Consider the following 18,304-nt stretch of genomic DNA (forward strand, 5'->3'; position numbering starts at 1 on the left):
CAAATTTGAGGTCACTACCACAATTCAAGGGATAAATAAAAAAAATCCGAGGTAGAGTAGTTGTAATTGTGAGTATCTGAGATATATTGATGATGCAGAGTTGATAGAAAATGATACCTGGTAGATTATATTGGGGGGCAATGGCTAAAGGTTGAAAATTGGCACTGACATCAAAATTTTTTTCCTTATTTTCATAGCATCATACTCCTAGAACTATATAAATATGCCATTTTATCCCTTAGCCAGGAGTCTCCTCTACTTGAAAGATCAGGGGGATCTTTAATTAGAACTTATTTTTCTGCATATAAAGTAAACATCTACCCTTTTAATACCCCCTGTAGTATAAGCTTTACCATATATGGTCAACTCTTTCTTTATCTAATTCATCTGTCTCTGGGCCATCATGCAGCAGAAGCTCTGTATGAACAGGGTAGATCCTATATATATATATAAACACACACACACACACACACACACACACACATATATACTCTCACATTAAATGTTTTAATGTTTGACTCATGCAAATAAATCTAAATATGGAAGTCAAATTTTGTTATAAAATTTTGTTGATATATATTGATTCAATGAGGGTTTAAGAAATAGGCACTGTATAATTTCTAGGTAACAAAAACAAAGCCCTAGTGGGTGATCTGGTAACATGAACAGAAACATAAACACTCAAACAGAGCTAAAGAACATGAAGATACCCCCCAAAAACCTTAATTTGTTTCATTTTAATTACACTTTATAGTGTAAGCTGAGCAGACAGAACCCTGAGGTTGTTTATCATCATCAGTGCATGCATTATTTTTAAATTACCTGGATTTTAACATCCTATGGTTGGAATCACATGTTTCCTACCTGACAGTATTACTTTCTGTTTCTCCTTCGTAAGAGGCTTACATAAAGCAGGTCAAAGCTACCACATCCCAAGGATGTCCCTTACCACAGCGTGGTTCTTCACATAGCAGGGCTTGCACACGGGCTTGTCATTGACCATCACGTATATTTCCCCAGCTAGGATGTTGTCACAATCAAAGCAGCAGAAGTGTTTCAGATGCCAGTTTTGGTTTTCTGCCTGGGTATACTCATTGCTGAATATCAGCTGGAAAGAGGATAAAAATAAGATGAATCAGGTTTTTTCCTTTTTGCTACAAATGACCAAGCCAGGTTTTTTAGATCAATAAGGAATTTAGATCCACAAGGAGAATCAGCCTACTTTCTTGGGTCTGAAGTCTGAAAATAACCTGAAGTTCGAACTGAAGTTATTAGTTCAAATCAATCTTTTGCTTCTGGACTGTCTTTCATTGGTCAGCACAATTAACATGGATACTCAGAATGACTGAAATTAAAAGGTTTTTTAATTCAGCTTCTTTGGATGTAAGTAAGCAACTGATGCTTGGTTAACTCATGTTGCCATCTCTCTATGGGTGGCCTGGGTAGCATGGTGAGACCATATAAGGGTACAAAAAGGAGTCTGCCTGCAGGCGGCCCCAGAAAACATACCTCATCACAGCCAGCACACCGGGGTTTCTCACTGTCACAGTAATGTCTGCCACAGTACAGCTTGCCATTCTTCCAGAAATAAATCATGTCGACCAGGAGTTCATGGCAGGTACTGCAGACGAAACAAGCTGGGTGCCACAGTTTATCATAGCCGGCCCTTTCAGCATAGATGGCCGGGTCTCCTTCCTTCATACTCAGTTTGCAGCAGTAGCAGAACTGAAAGGGAAACCAGCCAAAACAATCTAGTCACCCTAAGGCTGGCATTTCTCATCAACAGTTTTAGTAGGAATTCAAAGAAACCACTTAAACAAACAAACAAACAAACTCTACTGAAGTTAGTAATTTGTTCTTGTAGGCAATACGGTGTTAGTATTTCTGTGAAAGGGAATCTCTTGGCTTTCTCCAGGCTCTCCAAAACTAATTCTTGTACCTAATGTGTAACAGAGCATTGTTTACTGAATTAAAGCTGCTTATGGAAAAAGGCTAATAGTAATTTTCACCTCAATTTTAAGTAGTTCTCGCAAAAATGATTATCTTAGAACTGATCAGTACTTTTTTTTTTTTAACAGGACTAAACCTTGGTGGTTGATATGCTAACTGGATCTATGAGAAATACATTACAGTAAGTTTAGTTCTTTTTGTTGTTGTTGTTCATCTGTGTCACAATTTTCTTCTACTTTCAAGGCATAAAAAAAGATTTAATTTCCCTCTCTAGGAGAGATTTTAAAAAATATGATTGACCTTTTATCCACATAAATTTAAGTTTGAATTTTAGGCACATTCTCACAAGCAAAACTGAATTAACCTAAGTATATATTATTCTTATTTATGGGAATGGATCAAAAATTAACACCAAAATTACATTTAGAAACAGATTCTAGATTGTATGTTGTATTGCAGCATGACACCAATGCTAACTACTATATATACATAAAACTCAATTATCTTTGACAACAGATAATGAGAAAACTTGGCTTTAGACTAAGGTTTCAAACATGATGATTCTCTAAAATAAGCCTAAACTGAATTATAATTCATTTTCTTCATCTACTCCCTTTTGGAAACAGAGGGATACACCCCCTCCCGAAATTTGAATGGAATGACCCCATAATATACACCAATTGGACCAATATCATGACCACTTCACTTACATACTGAGTTCTTTTTTGTTCGGTCGATTTGTCCTCCATGGCCCCTGCCGCTGTCATGGTGCTTCTATCCCCGCCAGGAAGGTGCATTCTATTGGAGCCCTGAGCATTCATCTCACGGGGAAGTTTAACATCTCCTACTCCCAGAGCCTCACTCTTATATTTCTTCACAAACTGCTCCATCTCCTTCACCTCTCTGGGAGACAATTCATGGCACTTTGAAGGGTCCTGGTCGTGTGCAGGGAGCTGCTTTGCCAGCTGCTTCTTCCGGTACTGAGCACCCTCTGAGCCTGCCACTGGCTGCTTCTCCTTGGGCAGCATCTGCATGTACTGCCTGGCCTGGACCACAGGGAGACTAGTGTTAACTGGGAGATGCCTTGGCCATCAGATAAACAATATTTTATAACACTCATCAGAATCAAATAACTTAAGAAGCCTGTTTTATCCATTAATAACAGCTGATCTTCATAATATAAATATCTTGGGATGTTGACACATTAAGTGGTACTAAATAGGCTTAGGTCAGTAAAAATGAACACATTTTTCTTCATGAAATTAAAGCTTTTTTTTTTTCAATTTGCAAAAAGACTTGGGTTACTAATGTTTACTTGTTCTAAGTATACAATGGCAAGAGAACACAATTTTTTAGACAGCATGTTTAGAACGGCCTAAGGATCATTAGTATTTTCATCATTATAAGAAAATGATATCATCACAAGATTCACTTCAATGATTTAACTTTCTTAGAAGATTTCCAAATGTTTCATCTAGTTGTTTAATAATAGTGGAAGGAACTTGACACAAAATTGCATTGTTTTTGCCTTACATAGTAAAAGAACTTTAATGTTGAATATTTTTGAGTTCTAAAAAGATGACAAATTCTATTCTTTAGATATTCTTTATCATCTTACGAGAAAACTTTAGACTAAGATAGAAGTTACTAGATTTATATAAAACATCTGTTTTTCATCTAATTAAAAATGTCAGGCCATTTCTTCCAAAAGGTTAACAGATATAGGTAGTCAGAAAAATTCTAGGAGGTATCTAATCTTACTTTCAAAAGGCTAATAGGAGTTAGAAGTCAGAGTAATGGGAACCCCAGAAAAATATCAGATCTGAGGTCAGTTAGGTCACTGAAGGGAATAGCCCTAAATAAGTAGCCCAGGAACTTTAATTAAGGGACTTCCCTCCCCCTTATTATTTACCAATGCCTGATTCTGGACAGGAGGAGCCCATTCATAGGTAACTGTATTGATGGAGACATTCTTCTTGGCAGCAACTGGATTGGTCAGTATCATAACATTGCGTTTATACATGGGAATTCCATCTGACTTTAGCTTTGCAATCAGGGTGGTATACTTGGTGTCTTCAAAAAGTTTCCCCACTTTTCGATCCTCTTCGTTGCTCAAGAGGACGTCATGCTCTTCTTGGCCACACTTGCAGTTACGACATATTTTTCTATAATTTTGGAGATAAGTAGGCAATGATTAATTATATGATTAATTATACCTAATCAATCATACATACACAGTTCATAATATACTTTTACACATATTCTATATAATGGTATGCAAAGGCAAGTATTGCGGGGAGGTGTGGGGGGCGAGGGAATTACAAGTAGCTATCCATAAACTTAAGCAAGGAAACATAGTGTACCTTAGTTTTATAAGACTTTGAAAAAGTTGGGTTTTGATTAAAAAGTGCATGCTCAAGGGGGCATGCCTGAGGATAACCTGACCTGGTAGTCTTCATTTGCTCAACCAGATAAATAAAACAAAATCACCAAAAAACTATCACAGCAAGTGGTTTCTATTTTACTGTATGATAACAGTTCATAGCCATTACTCACCGTTTTCTTTTTTTTTGTTTCTTTTTAAGTGAGATAAGGAGGTTGATACAACTTCTCTGATCAAGGATGGTAATCCTAGATTGAGGTTTAGCTTTTCTCCTTTCCTTTCCTGTCTCCTTTCCAATTTTCTTTCCTCTCCTTTCTCATTTCCCATTTCCTTTCTTCTTTCTCTCCCTTTCCTTCCTCCTTTTATTTCTTCAAATATTTAGTGATTACCTATCACATGCTCCCTTATACATAAGACGACAGATAAATGAACGTCTCTGGCCTTCTTATAGTTGAGGGACACCATCCCCTTTCTCCAATTTGATCTGGCATGTAATCTTTCATTCCTGCAAAATATATGAGTGTCCATGTGCCAAGCAATGTACTTGATACTAGGACATAATGGTGAAAAAAATTAGGCCCAGTTTCTGACATTCTAGAACTTACCACCTGCTGGGGAGACAGACATTAAACAAATAAAAACACAAGCATATATACACACACATGTATAACTGCATTTGTGATAAGAAAGTATCTCAAAGGATACTTTGCCAGGATATAATTTTAACTTGGAACTGGTGAAGAAAGGACTCCTTAAGAACATTACTCCATAAGAAAATGACATTTAGGTTGAATCTGAAAGATGTGTACAACAGGTGTGAATTGTGTTTGTGTATTTGAGAAGGGGTAAAGAAAGGAGAAGAAAAGCTTCCAAACATCCTGGGTAGAAAGAGTGTCTGTGGTGGTCCTGAATTAGGGAAGAGATTGTGCCCTTAGGTCCCATGATCGGAGAAGTCTGTACAACTGCAGTGAGGTAAGTCAGGGGGTGGTGACAAGGCTGGAGAGGCAGGCAAGCATGAGACCATGCAAGGGTATGTAGGGCACATTAAGAAATTTGGCTTAGGTATAAGAGGAATCAGGAGGCACTGAAGGCTTTTCAGTAATGGAATAACATGATTAGACCTATCGTTTTCAAAAATTGCAATACCTGCCATGTGGAGAATGGATTAGAGGTAGATGGAAGTAGAGAGACCAATTAACATGTCAATGGTGCATCCAGTTTGCAATGGCAAAGTTTTAAGTAACAGGGATTCTACTGCTACTTCAAGAGTCGAATTTACATCTTGGATGGTTACTGTTTTGTCCTAGGTAAGATATGTAATAGCTTGGACTAGACTATTTGACAGTGGAGATAAAAAGAAAGGAACAGATTTAAGATATCCCTGAATGTGAAACTGACTAAACTTTGTGGATGTAGTGATGGTGAAGGGAAGACCCAGTCTGCTAAAAAATGAACCCAGGTTTCAGGGATGAGTATGTTGGTAGAGGGAATGTGATTTATCAGAGTGCAAATGCAAAAGAGGAACAGATTTAAGGTATGGAGGGAAAATGTTGGTGAAAGGTATCCAAAACTGAACTACTGTTAAGTTTGAAATACCTATGAGACAGCGTAAAGATATCAAGTAGATTACAGGATATACAGATCCAGTGTTAAAAACTGTAGCCTGGTAAAAAGGATAAATTCGAAAGTCAGGGAATGACATATATACTTATATAAGTTAGATGGAGGAATCTGAGAGTTTTTAAAATATTCTAATATCCTTACACTGTTCAGGAAGATATTGAAAATATAGACTAACATTAGACGTTGTTAAGCATCTATTTTAAAATATCTAGATAACTAAAGAAAGAAATATAATTTCTAAAGTAATAGAAAAAGGAATGAAAATATAGAAACGTAGTTAGTCAAACAGAAGGCAATGAAAGAGGAGGAAAAAGAAACCTAGGAAATCAGGACATGCAGAAAGCACAAACTAGACAGTTGGTATTACCCAAACATATCAACAGTCACAATAAATTGACTCAATCCTCCTGTTAAAAGATAAAGGCTTTCAGAAAGGTAATACAACAAAGTTAAAGTATATGCTATTTGTAAGAAATGCTTACATTTTAAGCACATAGAAAGGATGAAAGTGTAAGGATGCAAAAAGATAAACCAGGCAAACCAGTAAGGTATTAAGTTAAATACCTATGTTACTATCACACATTTAATGCTTTTTCCCTTAATGTCTATTAAAGAGAGTCATTATATAGTAACAAACATTTAAAAACACCTCTATGATTTAACAATTCTGAACTTAGTACAGTCAAATAACCTAACTTCAACATATATAAGCAAAAGTAACAGAACTATAAGAAATAAATGGACAAACCCATCATTATAGTGAGACCAAAAAATTAGAATAAGGATTTGAATAATACAATTGTCAAGCTTGACCTAACAGACACATAAAAATATCATATCCAGTGACTGAACATACATTCTTTTTGTGAGTATTTGAAACACTCTGGGAAACCGAACACCTCCTATGCCACAGAGCAAGACTCAAGAAATGCCCAAGGGCTGATCATCAACCACATTATCAGAACAGAATGCAATTATGTTAGAAATCACCAGCTAAAAAGTAACTATAAAGTACTTAAAAAAGAAAAGACTCCTAAAAAATTCAATGTTGAAAGAAAAAAATTGCAACAGAAATTAAAACAAAAAGCACTTTAGAGAAAAAAGAAAACAAAATTATTACTTCCTGAAAACCTGTAGAACACAACTAACAAGATGCTGAGGAGGAAATTTACAGTTAAAGTATGCTCAAATTAGAAGGAATAAAGATTTTTAATAAGCTAAGTGTTTAACTCAGAAAGCTAGGAAAAATTCAGACTAAGTATAAAGTAAAAAGAAGAAAAATAAAGATAATAGCAGAAACTGATAAAGTAAAGGTTTGCTTCTCATCAGATCCACAAAAAGCATTCAATGAATTTCAACATCTATTCTGTTTTCATTATTAAAGTAATTTTAGCTGTAGAAGGAAATTAGGATTTTAGGGAAGGGTTTCCTGGGGGAAAAAATCCCACAAGTACTCAGCATCCATCATACGTAGTGCATTCATTTTAGGATCTGAAGCCAGAAAGCAACTTTGCCATCACCACTTCATTCATTTTGTCTTGTGGGTACTAGGCAGAGCAGTAAGATCAAAGAAATAGAAGTTGTAAGGATTCATCAGAAAGGAAGAAACTAAACTGCTGTTAATCACAAATGCTATGACTGATCATTTAAAAATGTATTAGCATCAATATGAGTTTATTAAGTTTTCTGGATTTAAAATTAATATAAATCACTGGATTTCTCTACATACAAAATCAGGAAAAACTCTTAAATAAATCTCTTTGTCAAATAACAAATTATTAAGTAATTATAGTTTTTTTGTGTCCTGTTTTCTTAAGGCAAGGTATGCAAACTGAAAACATTAGATCTGACTTGTACAGTCCCTGAAAGAGTTAGAGAAAGAGACAGACAATCAGAGACAGGAGGCGTGGGGAGGCAAACGACTTTCCTTGCGCACACACTGGTCAGAATTCTTTATTTGGTAAGAATTCACTGAATAGTTTGCATGTTCAACTATAAAAGACATCTGGTTATCTCATACTTCCATCTAGTGGAAAGGAGCGTACTATCCTACTACAGTATGTTCTTCATTCTTGTTCTTCAGTTAACAAAAACAATGTGATTATTCATAAAACGATCACATTGCTTTTGCATCAAGTTTAAAATCACATCTTCCTGAGGGGAAAGAGGTGGTGTGGGAACTTAGTTCTTAAAATAGATAAACAGATACTTATATGGCTGTAAACTATGGTATGCATCCTAATAATTAGGAAAGTGATTGACTAAAAAAGGAAGTAATAATGTTACAAGGGTGTGATGAATACTCAACTTCCTTTGGAAATTATTATCCAATTCTAGAGCAGTACAACATGCACACCATGAAATGAGGGGAGTGAGACTCTAGAATTTGAAAGACAAATAGTAAAAGATTAAGTGGATTAAAGCCTGCTGGTTTTCTAAAGCATGAACTATGACAAGCTATAGCATGGTTAAATATAGTTAGAAAATGTTATATATTAAAAGGTATATTAACCAATGACATAAGAGCCATCTCTATACCTTTTCTTATTATTTGTCTTGGCTATTCTTAGAAGATTTACATTCTGAAAAAATCTACATTCTCCATCTCTTCACCCACCCTGCATACCTTTATTAAGCAAGTAAAACCAACAGCAGCAGTGATGAGGGAAATAGAAGTAACTAAAGAAGTCAGATGATGCCTGATTATCTGTTTTCTAATTGGAGAAAACCTATGATTGATTCATGACAGTCTTTAAAATCACAAATATATTATAAGCCTCATCTGCATCCTCACTTCAACACGGTGACCTGCAATAAGAGAGTACTTGGCAGGAATGTGACTCAAGAAGGGTAGGGTGGTTCTTTTAGTTAGAGTTGTCATCACTGAAGCAGCTGGAATGACCACATCCCTTCCAGACCCCTAACACTAGTGGTGCATTTCTACAATAAAAAGGGACAGCTGCAAACCACTAGGCAAGAAAGAAACCTATAAAATCAAGAGCTATCCACTGTGTCAATCTGTCCTATTTACTACTTATCTAGGTTTTTTAAAAAATGTTTAAAATCCTCTTTTGGGGGTTTTTGTCTGCAGTGTTTTGTATTTGAATCTCCCATATTTATACCAACATTTTTTATTTTTAGAAATATCTTTTAAGAATTTTTAAATTTATTAAAAGGGAAATTTTGTTGAAGAATTGGGAAGAAAGGGATACCATTATCTTGGTATCTGAGAGAAGGCATGAGAATGAATGGAACATTTACCACATACTTAATTTCACCCTAAAATAACCCAGATTCCATCATTCTTAAGAAAACAAGGAACTTTTAAAAACTGGTTTTATACCAACCTGAAACAAAATAAAAACAGGGCATAGGGGAGCACAGTGACCCAAGTGCTAGGGGCTGTGTTGTAATGTTTGTACAGTGTCTTTCCTCAGATGATTCACACATAACTTTTGATAATATGTGGAGACTTAATAGTTTATTTTTATTAAATATATTTGAGCTATACCAATTTGATAGCAGTTTTAGAGGAAATCAGTTCCCATACTTAGCACAGTTGTCATATTCCTAAATCTTCTAAACTGCCCTAGAGCAATTCTCTCCAAACTCTCCGTGGGATGTTAATAAAAGCTGTATTGGGTAAAAAAAAGACAGGGTGGAGGGGTTCTGAATTAAGTTAGTTTAAAATAGTCTTTTAATGACTTTTTAAAAAAGATTCAAGGGTAGGCTGGTGGACTGGGAAGTTCCAAGATGTGGGGAAAGCAGGATTATTTGTACTAAAAGCTCTTTGTACAAAAAAGTTTAACGCTGCTAACACATACACATGCAAAGATTAATATGCATGACAAATCAGAACTGTATACTCAAAATTTTACATTACAATTCAGAGTTCTTGAGTTAAGTCTAAGAGAGTGCCAAAATTTACCAAAAGCACTGCCTCAGAAAAGAAGACAGATTTAGTTTCAAGCTGAAAGCAGTCAAGAAACTACCCCTCATCCCCTCTAAAGAGAAATTATTTTTACATCACTATTTGTAAAAATTATTAATTTTCCAAGGCAAGTAATAGCAACTGGAGTGCTCTGACATGCCGCCAGCATTCACAGTGATTTAAAGGAATGGTCATGGCACTGCTACAAACCAATAGCTTAAAAGGGTTGGAAACTGCCCTTTTACAATAGGGATATACATATATGGACTTAAGCATGGGCCTCTGTTATAGAATGCAACACAAGCGTTAATCCATTTATGGTGGGGAATTTTCAGTTTTCAGCTAGCTCTAAACTAATCAGAAATTCTCTGGACAGATGTATGCTATATTCAGGTAACATATTTCTTGTAAAAAGCAACTGTTTTATTGGAAGGATTTATCACAGATAAGACAAAAGAGTAATTCTACTACTTATATGATAAATGTTCTATGGTTCCAGTTTTATTTCCAATATGAATAATTGTCTGTAAACTCCTTGATACCTTGGGTTTGTGTCTTGCATTTTATAAATATTTGTTATCTATAAATATTACTTTATAGTGTGCCCAGAAGATAGTAGTTCTTCTATGGTATCAGGCATCCTTGACCTTTTATTCTCTTCTAGTCTTGCAATCACTGGTGCTTTAAAGAAAAGGAGAGCTCACAGTTAAAATATCATTATCCACAAAGATGTCTATGCCACAAAAGTGCCATAAAAGTGCCACACTGTAGGGTAGACAGCCTGGTGCAGGTCACAGTTCACTGGGCAGGAGAGTGTAAACATGGGTTCTAGTTTCTGTTCTGTCCTGTAGAAAGGTGATAAGCAAGGTTTTAGCAAGCTTTGGGTCCAAATTCCAGCTCTGCCGTCTATAAGCCATGCCTTAGTAAGTTATCTCACTTTCCTAAGTCTTTGACATCTCATATATAAAATAGGAATACTACCACTTACCTCAAAAGGTATTTTGAGGATTAGGTGCAATCAGGTAGATAAAGTGCTGTGGTAAGCAGAATTTTAAGGTGGTCCTTATGACCTTCACTCCTGATGTTATTTCTATTACGTTTCTTTATGTGGAAAAAGGGAGATTATTAACGTGTGCCCAATCTAATCACAAGAGCCCTTAAAAAACAGTAAGTTTTATCTGGTTGGGAGCATAAGAGGAATTCGGAGATATGTGAAGTGCAGAAAGGATTCTAAACACTGTTGCTGACTTAGAAGATAGAGGTTACCGTGTGCTAAGGAAAGTGAGTGGCTTCTAGAAGCTGAGAGCAGCACCTGGCTGACAGCCAGCAAGGAAACAGGGACCTCAGGCCTACAACCACAAGGAAATGAATTCTACCAACATAAGTGAGCCTGGAAGCAGGCTCTTCCCCATGAGTGTCCAGATTAGAGCTCCACCTGGTCAAACTCTAATTTCAGTCTTTTGGGACCTGAAAAAGAGAATCCAGCTAAGCCTGGCCACCTAAAGCACAAATGGATGTTGAGATAATTAAAGGTGTTGTTTTAACCCGCTATATTTGTAGTAATTTGTTATGTGGCAACAGCAAACTAGCACAAATGTTTATCGGTGTATGACACATAGGAGATGTTCATAAATTATATTTCTTATTAATAAATAATACGCTCAAAGTCATTTTTTAACTTCCTCAGGTCTTAGTCCCTTGATCTGTAAAATGAGGTTTGGCTAGCTAATTTATGAGTTCCACTCTAAACTTCCGTATGTCTAAGAGTTCACCTTCAGCTTTTTACAATTGCTGAGACACACCTTGAACAGGCAGTCGTGCCTGTTGGATCTCTTCCACTCTCTAGACCCATTGTGCACCCTTCTGCACAGTACCCTGTGCTGTGTCCTAGGAGACTGACCCCTGAGGACTGCAGCAGTGCTCTACGTAATTCCCAGCAATGGAAGGCACCAGCAAGAGGTCCAGGTGATGAAGAAAATGAGGTCTGAGTATTTCCTGGCTCCTTACAAGTGTATGAGGTGTTAAGGGGAATCACTTTACCTGGGGTGTATGGAAGCAGGGAAAGTGAGTGCTATGGACTGAATTGTGTCCCTTCCCAAATTCATATGTTGAAGCTCTAACCCTCAATGTGACTGTATTTGGAGACAGAGCTTTTAGGAGCTAAAGCTAAATGAGATCATAAGGATGGGGTCCTATCTGATAGGACTAGTGGCCATATAAGAAGAGGAAGAGAGAGATCTCTCTCTCCATGTGCACACACAGTGAAAAGACATGTGAAGACACTAGAAGGGGGCCATCTGCAAACCAGGAAGCAGGTCCTCACCAGAAGCCAACCATGCTGATGCTTAGATCCTGGACTTCTTGGACTTCTAGCCTCCAGAACTGTAAGACAATAAACTTCTGTTGTTTAAGCCACCCAGTCTATGGTATTTTGCCATGGAAGCCCAAGCTGACTGACACAGAGAGCAAAGGAGACTTCTCAGAGATAGTGCTTGAGCAGAGACTTGAAGAGAATGGGAAGGACTTTTTTTCAGGTGTGAGATGTAGGGTCTTTCCAGGCAAAGGGAACATGAAACAAGGCACAGAAATTTCAGGAAACAGCATATGTCCAAGTAGTCAACGCACAGGGTACTTGAAATGGGAGGGGAGGCTGGAAGAGTAAGCAGAAGCCAGATGCTGAGGTTTAACATCAAGTCCAGAGGGAAAGCACTGAAGGTTCTTAAGCTATTGGGAAGTTTGCATAATAGTATCCATTTTCAAAAGACCATTCTTGGGGCTGCAAAGAAGGCCAGACTGGTAAAAGTGAAGAAGAATTAGGCTCTGATTTCCATAGTATGATCCATGAAGCCCTCAGGATCTCAGAAGTCCAGAGTCATCATGAAGATGGAAGAGGAGGGGTCCTGGGACCCCACATCCACTTCAATCAGCAGTTCTATGGCCCTGGACCAGACCTGGAAACTTCGTTACATTCAGGACAATCAGGCTTAGAATATTTTACTTCAAAGACTGTACTGAAAATGGCTCATATGGAGGTCAAAGGCCCCAAGCCTCAAGCCTTCCAGCTCTGGTGAAAAGGGCAGGGAATTATCAAAAATTCTGAGAAATGTGTCTGGACTCACGTCGGGAAGAACTACTAAGTAACATCATCTGGACAGACTGTATAAACCCAAGCTAGATTGGAGGCTGTGGCAAAACCCTAGGTTTTTATCGTTCTTAATAGAGTCTCAGATCATACCCAGGTAAACAGATGAGACTCTGTAGAAAAATTAAAATAAATAAGTAGTTTTCATACCATAGAGATCTGCTCTTATCTAACATTTTTATCTGAAAGTATAAGATGATAGTTATCTGCAATATAAAGATAATACAGAGCAAAAAAAAAAAACTACTATAAACTAACCTTCAGTTTTAGACAAAAGATCACTTAGGAATGGGCTTTAAAAATCTCATTCGCAGTTTCTGGCTAATGTCGCAGTCAAACTAAAGAGTACATTTTAAGACTGTAAAGTAAGAACTGTGCCCAGCAGAGGGCAGTGCAGCTCTCCACAAAGCCCACTGAGTACAATAGAGAAAGTGGTGCTAACGTTAAGAGCTGAAATACATATGTTCAAAAAATAAATAAATAAATAAAACTTTTAAAAAGAGCTGAAATATTCTAATCCATGAAAACTATCTTGTATCCAGTGACTTTCCCTTTCTAAAACATAACAGACATATTGACAAATTGCTATATCCCTTGAAGAGTAGCACAAGGAAGTTATTAAAGTCTTGTAATTTTAAAATTCCCTGGAACATTTTAGCTCCCTACAGATAAACAACTCTATCATCATTTGGGAAGGACTAAGGTTTCTGTTGCCTTCAGTATTTAAAACAACTTTCTTTGTTCCCTAAAACTTACTAAATAAATAAGACTTTAAAAGAGACTAATACCCCAAATTTTGTTTGCATTCTCCTTTAACTTACACTGTATACAACTCCAATAGCTGATGACATTTGTTATTCTAGAGCACTTCCTATGGAAGTATGCGATACGGAAGTGATTCCCAAGTGAGACTGATTCTAACGAGGCAGCTGCCATCCTAATAATGTATAGCTGATCATTTTTTTTCCTTCTAAAAAGAATGTGCTAATTCTAACTTTGAACAGACTTATAAACTAACATTATGGTTTGACAACCACTGATGAACAACATTTATGTTCTTCAAAAGAACATGCTTAAAATACTGATTTTAGGTTTATATGACATATGATATTACTTTTTTAAAAACATGCAAATAAAAGCTCTACAATATTCACATTTTTGATCCATTAACCTTCATCCTCCATATATAGGCACTTGATTCAAACCAAGACAATGGCCATGAGTTACTATTTCTTTTTTTTTAATGAAAGCTATTTAGCTTTGTCTTCTATTTATTTATTTGCGGGAGGGAGGTAATTACGTTTATTTATTTATTTTAATAAAGGTACTGGGGATTGAACCCAGGACCTCGTGCCACTGAGCTATACTCTAACCTCCGAGTTATTATTTCTTTAAATTCAAATGTTTCAAAGTTTTTCAGTAGTAAATTTACAGCTGAAAATTTGGAAAGACCTAGATTCAAGTCCGTGTCCTGACAACAAGGACACGAATGCTCAATTCATATTTATTATCACAAGTATACGGATGAGATTGCAAAGTTATCAATTTTTAAGAAAGGAATAAGAGATTAATAAACAGTCCTTCAAGATTACCACAAACTTATCTGCCACTCAGAAAAGAGACATTCAGTATTTTAGTCTCACAGTAAACCTGAAGGATGGCAAATAAATCAAACAATTCTAAATATAGATACTATGGCTCAATTAGCTAAAATAATGATATGAAGTCAGAATACCTTTATTTTTTTATTTATTTCTTAGAAAAGAATAGAAAAGATCCATCACTTAGCAACCATGCTGGATAACTTATAAGCAATCTCTACTGTCTGAGGAAGCAGGGCCAAAAAGTAGAAATTACTAATGTGGTTGTAGTTTTCAAAACATTACCTCCAGAAGTGCAGTTCAAATCCCTCACATTTTTCTTTGCATTTTAAACAGGGGGCTCCAAATCCTTGCTCATGACCTAAGCCCATCTGTTAAAGAGAAAACAACATGGATCTATTATTACATTTTTTTAATCTAAAAAATTCAATAAATTACACCTTAAATTCCATTTACCACTCCTGTTGATATAACTTCCAAACAAATCTTTTATGAGTATCACATTTTTTCAGTCAATGATGACATCCAGGTATACTATATGGTGATTCCAAGTACACACACAGCACACTTTATATTTATATTTTTTTCACAAATAGAAAAGCATCAGAACACAACTATATAGAAAACTACAAATATTGCAAGTCACAAAAAGTCATGAATTTATCTCTTTGGCCACAATACCTTGTATACAATCGGCACAGGGAGCAGTCAGTCAGAGGAGGCAGAGCTTGAAAAGCAAGCGTGGCCCCAAATGACATATTTTTGGGCAAACAAGGAATATGCCAACGATTCCAGGAAATGTAATTTAAATATTATTTTATTTTTTGATAAATATAATAATAATAGCAACAACAAACATACTGAATGCCAGGAATAGAAATAAGCACTTATTGAAATCTTATAGAACCTCATAAAATGCTTATAAAGTAGGCAATATTATTCTCCATTTTAGAGATGACAAATGAAATTCAGAGAGGTTACAGAACTTGCTTAAAAGTAAAGTGTTAATAAGCGGTAGAGAAGAGATCTGACTCCAAGGCCTGTGCTCTTATGCCCAGGGTTTGGGGTGGAGAGGTTGTACTACTGCCCTTATTATAGAAAACCATTCTTTTCCTTTACCATATTAAACAATAATCCTTGGGAACTGCTCAGACATGACAATAAGAATAGGAAGGGGTGCAGATGAGGGAAGGACATAAGAAGGCAATGTAAGCTCTTTTACCCAACTACTGATATTAGAGTAAAAAAGAATCAACTGGCTTTGTATCAGCGTATCGCCAAATCACCAGTGACTCAGTTATTCTGTATTTTAATTATCACATCAGTGACTGCTGACAAATTTATTACTGCTTAGCGCCTGGAGTAAAGTTCAAGCCAGTCAAAAGTTTTTTGTTTTTGTTTTTGTTTTTTCTTTCAATGGTTCCCTTTTGTAACTTTACCAAGTTGTGTTGGTCACTATACAATCAAAACCACATTGTAACTTGTTCCCTGAAAGATCAGCCTGACCATGCCCTAAAGTTTAAATTAAGCCCTTCCTTTTTTTCTGAAGAAAATTACCACATACTCTAACCATAATTAAGGGCATATTCAAAACCAGCTGGTCCACCCAGCTCCTTAGGAGAACCGATAATATTTTTAAGTCAGACTGTTTCAAGCATACTTTCAAAAGGTGATAAAAACCTGTCCAGCATTAATTAAACTTTGTCACATTTGCCATGTCTTCATTATCAATTTTCAAAAGATTTAAATTCTCTAAATAGTATAACTTTAACATTAGATGCAATTTTTTATAAAAATCAAGTTATTTCTTAATCACTGATTATTATATTTCACAGTATGGAAACAAAGTGGGTTATGCAGAAGACAGGCAGTCTATTTAGTTTCTTTGTCTTTTGCAAGGAACATAATTAAAGAGTTTCCTCCATTATGATATACATAGTAAAATGAACAGCAAATCTAAAAAGGTGAATTCTTTTTCAGGCCCTTTCTAGTTTTTCATTACAGGAGAATTAACAATCCTGAATCTGCCTGGTATATAGATTTGCTACTGTGTTCCATGCACCTACTGCTAAAATCTGATCCCAAATGAAAATTAAGATTACATTAAGATTTAATCATATAGCTTAGCTTAAGTCAGCTGCTTCTAAACACTCTTGCATATAATTCACAGTAAGAAATACACTTTATCACATGACAAAGAACATGTACACACATACATAAACTTGTGTGTGTGTAAGTCTGTATAAAGTCCTGAAGCAAAGATTTACTACTGGCTTATGTAATTTGGAGAACTATGCTTTTGCCTCTAAGTTAAATGGACACCTAAACAAATTCTTGCCTGCCTTCAAATCTGAATTACCTGGTCTGAGCAACAGTGGCCTTAATAAAATACCAGGAACATACTGGAACAATACCATTTCATTCTCTATTTCTGAATGAAACTTGGAAGCTCAGCTAATATAATTAGAACCTCAGTTAGCACAGAGTTTACACTAAGGCCTCAGTGTAGCTCACTGCTGATTTACAAAGTCAGCCTTGGAAAGAGACAAGTTCTTTCCTACCTGCTTTTTATCTTCTTAAAATAGTTATCAGTTTATTTATTAGAATTATTAAAACTAGTTATGTTTCCTGGACATTAACTCTTTTAAAGTATACCACATATTCTTAGTGCTAGACAGGCCTAGGGATACCCCTGGTTTAAGAGATCAGAAAACTAAAATCCAGAGGAGAGATGATTTTGCTCCTGGTTGCACAGCTAGTCAACAGCAAGCTAACCTAAACTGAGTGTCTGACTTTGTGCTCCACTGTACTGCTGGGGCAGACTCTGTAGAGTGTCCAGCAGGAGCCCCTCAGTCTTCCAAATAGATTCCCTGGCTCATTTTTGCCTCAAGGAAAAGGAATACAAGCCTCAAGCCTCCTGCAACACCTCTCAATGGAGATGACTTTGAAAGCTTTATTAAGAGATGCCTTGAATCAGGCAGGGAGGTTGTGAAAGCTCTTTTGAACAAGTGATACTTGAACTGAGCTAGAAAGGATGAGCAGCATCTAACTCAGTATAGAGGAGGCGGCAGTACATTCAGGCAGAGAGGACAACATATTTGAAGCCCATGGCAGAAGAGGGATGGTTAGAGCTGAGGACATCTTAGAGCACTTGAGAGGTGACAGAAGAGAAAACCCACTTGGTCTTCTACAAGGCTGGTCCTCTTCTTTCCTTTTCCTAAGGAAGAAATAAATCTCCGAAAGCATTTGGCACTATGTCTTAGGCCACCAGATTTAACAGAGAAGGTGTTCCCAGAGTAGATGAGACTGTAAGGAGGAAGCTCTACAGAAAAGCCATGCAAGCAATGAGTGGGGTGGAGGGGGTGGGGGGGGCAAGAGCTCCTCTCAAATTCTGCTAGCCAAACCTCAGGGGGAGACTCAGGGAGACTAGGAGACCCGACTCTGAGAACAGCAGTAATTTGAGAAAATGGCTCTGCAGTCCCCCCTGGAAAGCTCGGGAAGCACTGCTCCAATGTTCTTCCACCCCGTCAGCCTGCCTGGAAGATCAATTTAATCTCCATACAGGCCCTTTCCAGCAGTTTGGGTTTATGACTGCTGAAGAACATGTCCCTTCCCACCTTTCCAAACACACACACTTTCCTCTCCCCAAGTGCTCAAACATAAGGAGTGAGGGG

At 36.7% G+C, this 18,304-nt stretch overlaps 1 protein-coding gene across 1 annotated transcript in view; it reads right to left on the minus strand.

The window, feature by feature from the left end:
* The window catches only part of TES (testin LIM domain protein), a 45,604-nt gene that overhangs the window by 5,450 nt on the left and 21,850 nt on the right, over positions 1 to 18,304 (minus strand). The window contains exons 2-6 of the mRNA XM_010975565.3: positions 14,916 to 15,001; positions 3,863 to 4,115; positions 2,661 to 2,996; positions 1,510 to 1,725; positions 950 to 1,108 (exon numbers count right to left, since the gene is read on the minus strand). Of these exons, the coding sequence (XP_010973867.1) occupies positions 950 to 1,108; positions 1,510 to 1,725; positions 2,661 to 2,996; positions 3,863 to 4,115; positions 14,916 to 15,001 (1,050 nt within the window). The remainder of the gene's footprint in view (positions 1 to 949; positions 1,109 to 1,509; positions 1,726 to 2,660; positions 2,997 to 3,862; positions 4,116 to 14,915; positions 15,002 to 18,304) is intronic.

This window comes from Camelus dromedarius, chromosome 7 (assembly GCF_036321535.1).
Source record: "Camelus dromedarius isolate mCamDro1 chromosome 7, mCamDro1.pat, whole genome shotgun sequence".
Lineage (NCBI taxonomy): Eukaryota > Metazoa > Chordata > Mammalia > Artiodactyla > Camelidae > Camelus > Camelus dromedarius.